Raw genomic sequence first — 13601 nt, 5'->3', positions numbered from 1 at the left:
CCACGACACCAGTTAGTGAAGTGCGTCCACGTTTCTGCTAGCTGCCATCAAAACATGCACAAATATCACCACTTTCACTGTCATCACTTTCCTTGAGTGCTTCTTCAGCTGCTTCCTTCGCTGAGATGTTACAAACATCAGCAAAAGCAATACCAGTAATATTATTGTAAGTCATAAATTTTGCAAGAGGATTTGGAATGTCAAGTAATGCGCATAAGACTTTTCCTGGCTCCATCCCTTTACCAACTGATCCGAGACCATAAACTATCCTTATGTTGTTTTCATATAAATTATTATTTGCTATTTTTGATGTCATTGTTGTAGCAACTACACCACATTTTGTACGAGTCAATGTCAGGTTGACACAATCACTTTACGAAGATGCTGATTCTCACCCAAAGAAACGTCACCACCATATATTCTGCGCACAGTATTTTTGGAAATGAAATCACACAGTATGATAAGATTCACCATAATATTTTCGAACGAATGTCCATCTCGCCACAAGGTGACTGGGAGGATATCCCTTGAAGACACTGGAGTTTCTTTCTTGATGTGCTGATTTTCTTTATGCCTAACATTCTTGTGTCCTTTCACCCACTAACCCCATTTACCTTTACGTATTTATTTCCTCTGAATTTTAATTTAGGCGAGAATTTCTTTATTTGCGGCATTTTTATGAAAACACGCGGAACCAAAAAAAATACAAATCAACACGTATTTCACTCACAACAAAAATCACTAAGTACTACCATTATAGCTCGAAAACAATAACAAACACGATCGGAAAAACGAGTATCGATGGTAGATATCACAATCTAGCATAACAGTCGCGACACTCACTGCTGTAAAAGTTGTTACCGTTCGACAGATGGAGCGACACTAGCGCTCCAAGTGGCGAGTAAGGTGAACATCAGAGGCGTCGTAAGGATAATGCCTGTTTTGCATCCACTTCCTACGTAATTTACGAAATATTTGAGTTATTTTCTTGCCTCCAAGGGTTTGTGTAGTATGAGAAGGCATATATGTGTCTAAAAATGATTCTAAAATAAGCACAAGTAGTGACAAAAACCATGAATCGAGTGGCAAGCTACAACGCATTCGTGAAGAAACACTTGTGACGTTGGAGAGAATTGCAGCTTACCTCGTTGATATAAAAAGAATATAAACACACAGATTCACACATAAGAAGCACAGACATGTACCTCTACATGCAAAAGCGATCAACAGTTCATTTATCATTCTGTAGGCCTGCTGTGTTTGTCATGGTCGCCTGTTGCCACAAGTACGACCTTCATCTTTATATTATTCTAAGTGGGACAAGCAACTGCCAAATAGTGGGTGAAATATGTTGAAAACATTATGATCTGATTACATTACATTTCATGCAAAACCAAATATTTGAATAATTTTCAAAAAATCTGTCGGTGAACGAGGTCCTAACAAAATAATGTCATCACACGAAGGAAGCAAGGAAAATAAGTGACTAACAACAGAAGTGAATGAAATACATACCAAACATTACGCTTTTGTAAGACACGAATAACTGCATTTAATAACCACTTCATCGTCAAAGCAGGCCTGTGTTGACGATTCACACGAATCTGGCACTGATACATCGAGAGCTGAACTGGCTGCTTCTGTCATAGGACTGTTTCACAGCTTTAGAAGCATTGTCGAATCTTTGTGGCAGTTTCCTCTTCGTCAGTTGAGGTGGCTTATTTGGGATGTCAAACAGTGTGGGTACTGCATTCCACACGAGTTCATTATTGTCTGCGTTCATGAACTGGTTTTGTTCGAAATGTAGCGAACAAAACCTAATATTATTATACAGTTAAACTGGGTCTTTTGTCATAAGGTCTTCTCGTCTGCTATTAACTAGCCATTTTCTGCTCCTAAAACGAAACATTAATCATTAATACACATATAGTTTGCAAGTGAATCCTGACGGTACAGTTTAGTAACATGATGTTATATACCTCTCAGGATCCTTAGGAAACCTAAAAAACACAGCTGTGGTGTCTTCTTCCTGTTGTTGCCGCATTTCATTGCGCTACAAACACTCCCGCTTGTAAAAACCATTGTAGAAATCAAAATAAACTACCGCTATTCGCTTTCACGATCTCGCCGAACCCACAGTTTAAGTTACTGGCCGCTTGGGGCGCTGCTGGCGCGGTAGGCAACAGAATCGAGGCGAAGTGTCGCGACTGTTCTGTTAGTCTGTTGTAGATATAGGGTAGGAAACATTGAAGCGATAAAACAATAAAAGCATGAAATAATATACAAGGAGTAAAAGAATGCTGTGCATTATACGTGCATGGCGCAAAAACGAGGGCGTGGCATTTAAATGCCAGATTGCAGAAAGCGTCATGAAAACCATCATATCTCACGAAAAAGTTGTCGTATTTATATAAAACAAAAACTGTTTCACGCAGGAAAGACCTGGCATTTCAAATATGCTAAAATTTAAAAATCGAGTTTTTGAAGCCCACTTGCCTTCCGACTCCCCTTAATGTGACAACAAGTTTTTCCTTTGCTTCTTTCACTTGTCCTAGCACTTCATCAAACGAAGTTTCCGACATTCGAAAATACCGAAAAAAACTGCTTCTCATCTTGTCTCAGGTCGACATAAAGAGTAGAAAACAATCCTTTCTCCAGCAAATCACGTAGCAGTGGATGTACGTGTAATGAACGGTTGTCTTCACTCTCCTCCTCCTCCTCCTCCTCCTCCTCCTCCTGCTTACAAGTATTGGCTCTGAGCACTATGCGACTTAACTTCTGAGGTGATCAGTCCCCTAGAACTTAGAACTAATTAAACTAACCAACCTAAGGACATCACACACATCCATGCCCGAGGCGCAATTCGAACCTGCGGCCGTAGCGGTCGCTCGGCTCCAGACTGTAGCGCCTAAAACCGCACGTTACAAGTATTAACAAAAGTTCCTCCTCGCTCGAGTCCATTTCACTAACTAATCAGCTGGCAATATCTGCAGTGTCCAACACCGGTGATCCAGGAGTGTTCACCACAATTACCAGTGACCGTCACCAGTGTGTGAAACAGACGTTACTCAGCCATCAAAACATGGCTGTTTGCCACAAAGCACACTGGGAACAGTCAAGTCAGAACTTGCGCCTACGCGATGACACAGAGGTGCGGGGAGACAGGCTATTGTCAATGATGGCAACTCACTCTTGCTGAACTAATGAACTGTGAACTCATTGCGCCATACCGATCAGCCTGATTTCGTTCGCAGCTACGTTTTCCGATCGCTAATTGTCAGTAAGCTTCACTGCATATTTAGTTACAATTTCCTTACATAATTGGTGAACAGCCCATGTTGGAGTCAGTTTAGATTGAACAAGGTGATAAAACGTGTATTTAACTCAGCTATTACTGTGTCTAGTACATTTTTCAAAATAGTAACATTAAATTGTAGACTGGTAATGGCAAGGAAAGCGTTTCTGAAGAAGAGAAATTTGTTAACATCGAGTATAGATTTGTCAGGAAGTCGTTTCTGAAAGTATTTGTATAGAGTGTAGCCATGTATGGAAGTGAAACATGGACGATAAATAGTTTGGACAAGAAGAGAATAGAAGCTTTCGAAATGTGGTGCTACAGAAGAAAACTGAAGATTAGATGGGTAGATCACATAATTAATGAGGAAGTATTGAATAGAATTGGGGAGAAGAGGAGTTTAGGGCACAACTTGACAAGAAGAAGGGACCGGTTGGTAGGACATGTTCTGAGGCATCAAGGGATCACAAATTTAGCATTGGACGGCAGCGTGGAGGGTAAAAATCGTAGAGGGAGACCAAGAGATGAATACACTAAGCAGATTCAGAAGGACGTGGGTTGCAGTAAGTACTGGGAGATGAAGAACCTTGCACAGGATAGAGTAGCATGGAGAGCTGCATCAAACCAGTCTCAGGACTGAAGACGACGACGACGACGACGACGACGACAACGACTGCAACAACAACAACAACAACAACAACAACAACATTAAATATTTCTTTCCTGTTTCGAAATGGGTGGTCAGAAGCTAGTTTATCAAAATGTTTTTTCTAATTTCTCTTCCCGTTTTTGATGAAAACTGGGATCTATGTCATATGTTTTTGCAGTTTCACTGGCTTTGCACTTGAATGATTCGAAATCATTTCTATAAAACATCAATTTTTCCAAACTTCTGCTGAAGCTCTACTTCCCTTGTCCAAATCGATATCACGATTTGTAAAATTTTTGATGCATAACTGATGTTATTCAATAGCGTGAATTCGCAAAGTAATACGAACTCGAAATTTAGCATTTCTGTTTTAATACATTCTCCTTCTTTACAATCATCTTTACTGAAACTCTTCAGTACTTTTTCTGATAACGCATTTCTTTTATCAAAGGATGTTTTATTGTACATGTCATATTAACTTCAATAGACCATGTAATTGGATTAAATTTTTTTAGAGTGGCTTCTCATTCGCCAGTGAACTTCGACAGTAGATCCCAACGCTTAATGTTATTCCCGAAAAAATTACACAAGATCCGCATAGTTGCGAAAAAAATTCGTACATCCACACAAATGCTAATGACATCATTTATCACTAAATTCAAATTATGACTGGCGCAATGTACATACTTCGCATTTGGCCGAATATTCTTAATCTGATGTAATTCTTCAGGCTTTCCCAGCGATCTGTTGCCATTTTGAAAAGCGGGACTTCTGCCGGATGTTCGCGTCGTTCTCGCACAATATTTCGATGACGTAACTCTGTCTTCTTCAGATGCTACCCGAGAATGGTCCTTGGGCGGATCGAGTCTAGTATTTATGCCTGTAAGGTGCTGAGCGTTCCCTAGTCGGTCCGTGCGGCGTCGGGTGTTCCCTCAGCGGTTCCCGCCCGCTTGACGCGGCTCCCATGGTCCTCTCTGGTCGCTGGTGTTCCGACTGCCGTCCGCGACCGGCTCGGCTGCTCTCTGGGGACGCGGTCGTCATCTGCAGTGTTTGGTGCTCTGTATCCTGGCTATTCCCTTGGTCTCAACTTCTATTTCTTGCTAGGCACTGCGTAACTGGTCCGCGCCGCATCGATTGCTTTGTTCGCGGTGCACGCACGCCAGGCCCGACTACCATGGACCCCTCTGGTCACTGGTGTTCCGTCCGCTGTCCGCGGAGGACTTGGACGTCCTCTAGGGTAGTAGTTGTCATATCGGGAGTGTCAGAACAAATCTGTAGTGTCTGGTGCTCTGTCTCGTGGCTGTTTTATCGGACCCACGCCTGTTTCTTGTGAAATCTCGCTGTGTTTTGCATTGAGCTTTCAGAAGTTCAAGACTCGGATCCCAGGCCATGCTGAGCTGGTATCCAGTGTCACAAGTGACGAGATTCTCCGTTATCTTGATCTTGATGGACTCTTTTATGACATTGTCCCAACACCTAGGGGTCAGTGTGACAATCTTGGTGTCATTGTAGTTCATCGAGTGAACAAGCTCTAGACAGTGTTCTGCTATGGTTAATTTGGTTGCCTGTCTGAGTCTGCTCTGCCTATGGTGTTCTTTACACCTGATGTCCACAGTCCTGGTGGTCTGTCCGATGTATGACATCCCACACTCGTATGGTATGTTGTAAATGCCTGGCTTCAATGACCCCATCCTATACATCCCCCAATATTGTCCCCAATCTCAGTGGGTGGACAAAATACGCTCTTGAAGTAATGTTTCATGAGAATTCTGTTGATCTTAGCAGAGATCAGTCCGGCATATGGCAAGTATGCCACCCTCTTCGCATCTTCTTGTTCTTCTACTAGATCCTGTGGTTGAGTAGAAGGTCAAAGTGCCTTCTGGATGTCTCTAGATGAGAATCCATTCTTACTGAACACGAACTGTAGGTGTTCTATTTTCATCGCCAAACTGTTGGGGTCTGACAGAGTACGTGCTCTGTGGACTAGAGTTTTGAGCACTCTGTTCTTCAGTGCCGGATGGTGGCAGCTGTTGGCTTGCGGGTATAAGCCAGTGTGTGTCTGTTTGCGCTACACATTGTGCCCAAATGTGCCATCAGCCTTCCTCTTGACTAATACCTCCAGGAATGGGAGTTGTCCATCCTTCTCTAGTTCCATTGTGAATGTTATATTTGGGTGGCATGAATTTTGATGTTCCTGAAGAGCATTTAGTTTCTCTCTGCCATGGGTCCAAATGACAAAGGTATGCCGGCCGTTGTGGCCAAGCGGTTAAAGGCGCTACAGTCTGGAACCGCGTGACCGCTACGGTCGCAGGTTCGAATCCTGCCTCGGGCATGGATGTGTGTGATGTCCTTAGGTTAGTTAGGTTTAAGTAGTTCTAAGTTCTAGGGGACTGATGACCTTAGAAGTTAAGTCCCATAGTGCTCAGAGCCATTTGAACCATTTGACAAAGGTATCATCCACATATCTAAAACAGCACGTGGGTTGATATGTTGCCAATGTAAGTGCCTCCTCTTCAAATCTTTCCATGAATAGGTTGGCAATCACTGGTGATAGAGGCGTCCCATTGCCACTCCATCCGTTTGCTCATATAATTGACCACCATGTAGGAAGTGTGTCGAGGTTAATATACGCCTGAATAAGTCGAGGAGAGCTCCATTGAACTCCTCTCCAATAAGATCGAGTGAGTCATTCAGTGGTACATGGGTGAAGTGACACACCACATCAAAACTGACCATTATGTCAGAGTACACAATGTTTAGTTGCCTCAGAGTAGGATAGGTGGCAGCGTCGATATTGTTGACAATAGCTCGAAGAGGAACCCCATTCTTGTGAACTTTCGGGATTCCATAAAGCCTAGGTGGTACCGGCACTTTGGAACGCAGCGTTTTGATGACTTGTTCAGGCAGGCCTGTCTACTTCTGCAGAGGCCTGGTCTTTTTGCCCACTTTTTCCATGGGCTGACTTCCTATTGGCTTGTATGTAGGATCCTCCAGAAGTTGTTGCACTTTTCTGTCATAATCTGTCTTCTTTAGCATGAGTGTGGAGTTCCCCTTGTGTGCTGTCATCACCACAATGCTGTCATCCTCACAGAGTTGCCTGATTGCCAACCTTTCATCGCTTGAGATGTTGTGGCTTGGTTTTGGTGAGCGCCCTGTACATCTCTCTACAGATCTCTTCAGCCATACTGGATGGTGGTGTGTTGTTCGCTTGCCCAACTGCGCTGATGAAAGCTGTGACAGGCACGTTCCTGGGTGTCACTGCAAAGTTGAGACCCTTTCTGAGTACTTTTAAGGTTGCCTCGTCCAGCTGCTTGTCACTCATGTTGATTACCGTACACATGTCCTCATTCTGATGCTCCTTGTAGTTGAGGTGCTCAAACTTGGCTAGTTGGCACGCCGTTGACTTCTTCCTGATGCATGCTGCTTGAGACCAGGAGGCGCCATCGACCTGGTCCCATTCTTGTTTGGTCAGGGAAGCTGCTGTGGAAACATGGATATACAGCAACTCCCCGGGCGTCCCATCTAGTCGATGGTGCGTTTCATGCACTCTCTTCCTTACCAGCGCGAGTCTAGCTCATTGTTTGATCTTGTTCGCCATTCTGGAATTGACATGGTGTTTGATCCTGGAAAATACTGGAACTAACTCTCCCTCTCGGCAACTCAGCAGAAAACTGAGAGAACTCAGTATTCTCCCTTTCCTTTGATGAAGCATGTCCAGTGTCTTGATGTTGCGGTACATCTCTTCCCCATAGAGTCTTCTGATGTGATTCTTCAAGCTTTCCCAGCGATCTGTTGACATTTTGAAAACCAGGACTTCTGCCAGATGTTCGCGTCGATCACACACGAAATTTCCGTGGTGCAAACCACTGTCTTCTTCAGGTGCTACCCGAGAAAGGTTCTTGGGAGGATCGAATCCGGTACTGTAAGGTGCTGGGCGCTCCCTAGTCGGTCTGCGCCGCATCGGGTGTTCGCTCCGATGTCCGCGCCCGCCAGACGCGGCTCCCATGGTCCTCTCTGGTTGCTAGTGTTCCCTCTGCCGTTCGCGCCCTCGTCCGCTCTCTGGTGTCGCGGTCGTCATCTGTAGTGTCTGGTGCTCTGTATCCTGGCTATCCCCTTGGTCTCCACTTCTATTTCTTGCTGGTCTGCGACGTGTCAGTGTCCCGTTCACGGTCCACACGAGCCAGGCCCAGTTCTCATGGTCCCAGCTGGTCGCTGCTGTTCCGACTGCCATCCGCACCCGACTTGGCCGTCCTCTAGGTTCGTGGTCGTCATCTCGGGAGTGTCAGGATAAATCTGTAGTCTCTGGTGCTCTGTCTCCTGGCTGCTTTCAAGGTCCCCACTCCTGTTTCTTGTGAAATTTCAATGTGTTTTGCGTTGAGCTTTCAGAAGTTCATGAGCCAGATCCCAGGCCGTACTGAGCTGGTATCCAGCGTCATGGTTTATGAGATTCTCCATTATCTTCATCTCGATGGACTCTTTAATGTCACTGTCCCAATATCTAGGGTCTGTGTGACAATCTTGGTGCCATTGTAGTTCATCAAGTGACCAAGCTTAGACAGTGTTCTGCTATCTTTGGTTTCTTATCTGAGTCTGTGTGCCCCTGGTATTCTTTACACCTGATGTCCACAGTCCTAGTGGTCTGGCCGATGTATGACACCCCACAAAGCGCCAGTACCACCTAGGTTGTATTGACTCCCGAAAGTTCACAAGAATGGGGCTCCTCTTCGACCTATTGTCAACAATATCGACACTGCCACCTATCCTACTGCCAAATACTTAAAGAAGATGCTGACATCACATGTGGGGCAAATGTGTGCACCACATTCAGAATTCGGAGGACTTCCTACAATGGCTGAGGCAACTACACATTGTGGACTCTGACATAATGGTCTGTTTCTATGTGGTGTCTCACTTCACACATGTACCACTGAATGACACTCGATCTTATTGGAGAGAACTTCAATGGAGCTCTCTTTGACTTATTCAGGCATATATTAACCTTGACATACTTCCTATATGGCGGTCAATTTTATGAGCAAAAGGAAGGAGTAGCAATGGGCAGCCTCTATCACCAGTGATTGCCAACCTATTCATGGAAAGATTTGAAGAGGAGGTACTTACATTGGCAACATATCAACCCACGTGCTTTTTTAGATATGTGGATGATACCTTTGTCATTTGGACCCATGGCAGAGAGAAACTAAATGCTTTTCAGGAACATTAAAATTCGCGCCACCCAAATATAACATTCACAATGGAACTAGAGAAGGATGGACAACTCCCATTCCAGGAGGTATTAATCAAGAGGAAGGCTGATGGCACATTTGGGCACAATGTGTAGCGCAGACACACACACACTGGCTTATACCTGCAAGCCAACAGTTGCCACCATCCGGCACTGAAGAACAGAGTGCTCAAAACTCTAGTCCACAGAGCACGTACTCTGTCAGACCCCAACAGTTTGGCGATGAAAGTAGAACACTTACAGTTCGTGTTCAGTAAGAATGGATTCTCATCTAGAGACATCCAGAAGGCACTTTGACCTTTTACTCAACCACAGGATCTAGTAGAAGAACCAGAAGATGCGATGAGGGTGGCATACTTGCCATATGCTGGACTGATCTCTGCTAAGATCAACAGAATTCTCATGAAACATTACTTCAAGAGCGTATTTTGTCCACCCACTGAGATTGGGACAATATTGGGGGATGTATAGGATGGGGTCATTGAAGCCAGGCATTTACAACATACCATACGAGTGTGAGATGTCATACATCGGACAGACCACCATGACTGTGGACATCAGGTATAAAGAACACCACAGGCAGAGCAGACTCAGACAGGCAACCAAATTAACCATAGCAGAACACTGTCTAGAGCTTGTTCACTCGATGACCTACAGTGACACCAAGATTGTCGCATTGACCCCTAGGTATTGGGACAGTGTCAGAAAAGGGTCCTTCGAGATCAAGATCACGGAGAATCTCGTCACCCGTGACATTGGATACCAGCTTAGCGTGGCCTGGGATCCGAGTCTTGAACTTCTGAAAGCTCAATGTAAAACACATCGAGGTTTCACAAGAAACAGGATTGGGGACCAAGAAAACAGCCAAGAGTCAGAGCACCAGACACTACAGATTTGTCCTGACACTCCCGAGATGACGACTACGACCCTAGAGTACGGCCAAGTCGGGTGGAGACTGCGGTCAGAACACCAGTGACCAGAGGGGAGCATGGGAGCTGGGCCTGGCGTGCGCGGACCGTGATAAAAACACTCGATGCAACGTGAACCAGTTACACAACGCTCAGCAAGAAATAGAACGGGAAACCAAGGAAGCAGCCAGGTTACAGAGCACCAGACGCTACAGATGATGACCACGATCCCAGAGAGTGGCCAAGCCAGGCGCGGATGGCAGTGGGAACACCAGCAACCAGAGAGGACCATGGGAGCTGCATCTGGCATGCACTGTTCCACATCGTCTAAACCGCTATAGGTGTGATGAGGGAAAGTGATATTCACCCTACGGCATTGACTACTAATTCTGTGTGTTGTTAAAAGTAACTTCAGGTTTTGGAATGTGTCTTCTTTATTTTCCGATGTTGATGTTCAACTGATTTTAGACGTCTGTTGTTGGGGCACTGCTGGGAGCATTACCTGTTAAGCAGTGCTACAGGGCATTGGTATGTGTCTCAGTTGACTGATGGAACACCTATGTTATTTAGTAACAGTTTTTCTGAGACTTTGGCTTTCTCATATAATTGTCTGGCCTTCTGTTGGAATCGAAAAATAACCTCAGGTTGTTGCAGAGCTACTTGAATACACTGAGATGGAAACTGGGGATGAACATGCACAATTATTCTTAAGGCTTTGATTTCAAGCACTTGTTCAAATGTGTGTAAAATGTTGTGGGACTTAACTGCTAGGGTCATCAGTCCCTAAGCTTACACACTGCTTAACCTAAATTACGTTAAGGACATGCGGACACAAACACCTATGCCCGAGGGAGTACTCGAACCTCCGCCGGGACCAGCCGCACAGTCCATGACTGCAGCGCCATAGACCGCTCGGCTAATCTCGCGCTCAAGCGCTTAAAGGCGCTGCAATGTCTGTTTGCTGCATTGCCTGAGGTTCAAAAAATGGTTCAAATGGCTCTGAGCACTATGGGACTTAACTTCTGAGGTCATCAGTCCCCTAGAACTTAGAACTACTTAAACCTAACTAACCTAAGGACATCACACACATCCATGCCCGAGGCAGGATTCGAACCTGCGACCATAGCGGTCGCGCGGTTTCAGACTGTAGCGCCTAGAGCCGCTCGGCCACTCCGGCCCATTGCCTGAGGCAAAGTAGTCATAATCCATAATCGGTCGGACAAACAGCCTGTAGCTGAGGAGGTCATTCGCAACAGTGAGTGAGGAGCCTTCATTGAGCAGCGGATAGAATGCACCCAGGTGCTGCTCGACTTTCCAGCGAGTTGCCAGATTAACTGATGATTCATCACGACTTAAGATATGTCGCTGAGGGTAGCCATTCAGTGTTTCCTCCAAATAACTGGATTTCTGGCACTTGCTGTGGTCGTCTACTGGTGAAAATGACGGCTTGGCTCGTCTGCGAGTTGAAGAAGATCCTCCACTTATTGGACCATTGTTCGAGGTCAGAGCATGCATCCTGCAGCCGGTGGTGTATTGCCTGGGGTCATCTGCTTCATGTGTAGATCGCAGTGGCATCGGCATACATCGCCTTTTCCACCCTGGGGGATGTGGGGATGTCCGATGTGAAGATGGAATACAGAATCGGACCAAGGACAGATCCCTGAGGTACTCTGGCACTGATGGGCCGGATTGTCGAATGGGATTCAGCGACTCGAACGGTGAAGGTTCTCCCTCGGATGTAGGTTGCCAGCATCTTAACCATGGATCGGGGAAATCCTTGCTGCTTCATCTTCCAGAAGAGTCCCTGATGCTAAACGCTGTCAAATGCTTTTGAGATATCAAGAAATACTGCCCCACAGTATTCCTTGTTATTGAAGGCGAGAGTAATTTCTTTGACCACTCAGATGACATGTTGTTCTGTGGAGTGACCACACCAAAACCCAAATTGCTCTGGCAGGAGAATCCTCCATTGGTCCATGATGGTGTGGAGCCATTGCAGCAGCAGCCATTCAGATACTTTACTGATGTGGGGGAGCAGTCTAATAGGTCAGTAGTTTGCCGGCTCTTTTCTGCTCTTCCCAGGTTTTGGTATGGGAATAACTTAGGCGTACTTCCATGCCATGGGATACATCATCAGCTGGAAGGTGTTGTTGAAGACAGCAGCCAGCCCCACATAAGCCGCAGGTGGGAGCTCTTTCAGTATTTTGTTGGGGATGTCATCTGCCCCTGGTGCCTACTTGTTGTTCAGACTCTTGATGCAGGTGCGGACGTCGTCCATCGTGGTGGGCTGTATGGGCTCCTCATCTGCAGTGACTGGTTGGTCCAAGTAGCATTGAACTACTTCTTCAACTTGCTGGATGTGATACTCATCAACCGGGTCGTTTACCAGGCGAAACTTGCTTGGAAAACGTCAGCGATGGCGTTGGCCTTGTCCTCTGGAGTATAGGCGATCCCTGCTGGAGTGTCTAATGGATGAATGGTCGTCCGACGTTTCGTGAAAAAACGAACCATGTCCCAATTGTTGGCGTCAGGTGTAGAAGACACAAATTTTGTGGCCCCACTGCTGATTCTTGTGGGCAATTAAGGCGGCATTCATGTCGCGCCGAAGTTGGTTAACTTGTCTCATAAGACTGGGGTCTCTGGCTAGACACCAGTCCTTGCATAGACAGTTGTGGAGTCTGATGAGATCCTGGATGTCTTGTGGGACGCCTGGTCGATGTGGAGGTAGCCATCTTGAATGAGGTGTGTACTACCTGAGAGCTAAAGTGATGGCATCTGTGTATGTCTCCATGGCGTCTTCAATGGGTGCATCTGTGGGAGTCGATTCCAGTGTGCCAGTAATCTGATCTCGATAGCTATCCCAGTGAGTTTGTCTAAGATTCCACCATGGTGCCTGTGGAGGATAAGGCACATTCAACCGGAAAATAACTGGAAGGTGATTGGAGTTTAAGGCCTCACTTCCGCTGTCATGATATGGTTAGGCCCCTTAGTAATAGCGATGTCGAAGAAGTCTGGGTTGCCTCTAGAAGGGTAGCACATAGGCTCCTCTGGTCCACAGGTGTGGGCGCCAACTTGCTCGAGGACTTGCAGAAGTCGTCGTCCATCTTAGGTGGTGGTGAGCGCATTAAAATCACCAACGAGGAACAGCTTTCCTGGAAATTACAACAGGGCCCTCGCATCTTCAACGTCGAGGTGTGGATTGCCCGCAAAAGTGACAGTGCCTACCAATGTCTCGACGGCCACAGGTGTTGCTTCAGTGGGTCAATTGTCACGATAACAATGATAGTTTGCAATATTGGCTAGCAGGTCTGGCTTCAGGTGTGTTTCACTGACAAGGCATAAGTCTACATGCTCATCCTCAAGAAACTGGCGGACCTCCAGTAGATCATGATAGACACCATCTATGTTGTAAGTGGCTATGCAGAGGTCTTCATAATGTCGAGATCTAGCCATGATGAGCAGCTGAGACTTCGTTGGTTGCTTGAAGCATGCTTCGAATAGTTG

General features: G+C 45.8%; 1 protein-coding gene across 1 annotated transcript in view; it reads left to right on the top strand.

Annotated features, from left to right (window-relative positions):
- Positions 1-13400, top strand: part of LOC124556127 (aquaporin AQPAe.a-like) — an 86626-nt gene extending 73226 nt beyond the window's left edge. Inside the window, exon 6 of the mRNA XM_047130144.1 lies at positions 13156-13400. Within this exon, the coding sequence (XP_046986100.1) occupies positions 13156-13400 (245 nt within the window). The remainder of the gene's footprint in view (positions 1-13155) is intronic.
- The last annotated feature ends 201 nt before the right edge of the window (positions 13401-13601 follow it).

Source organism: Schistocerca americana, chromosome X (genome assembly GCF_021461395.2).
Source record: "Schistocerca americana isolate TAMUIC-IGC-003095 chromosome X, iqSchAmer2.1, whole genome shotgun sequence".
In the NCBI taxonomy this organism is placed as follows: domain Eukaryota; kingdom Metazoa; phylum Arthropoda; class Insecta; order Orthoptera; family Acrididae; genus Schistocerca; species Schistocerca americana.
Note: the sequence above shows the minus strand (reverse complement) of the source record. Positions and strands in the feature narration are given on the sequence as shown.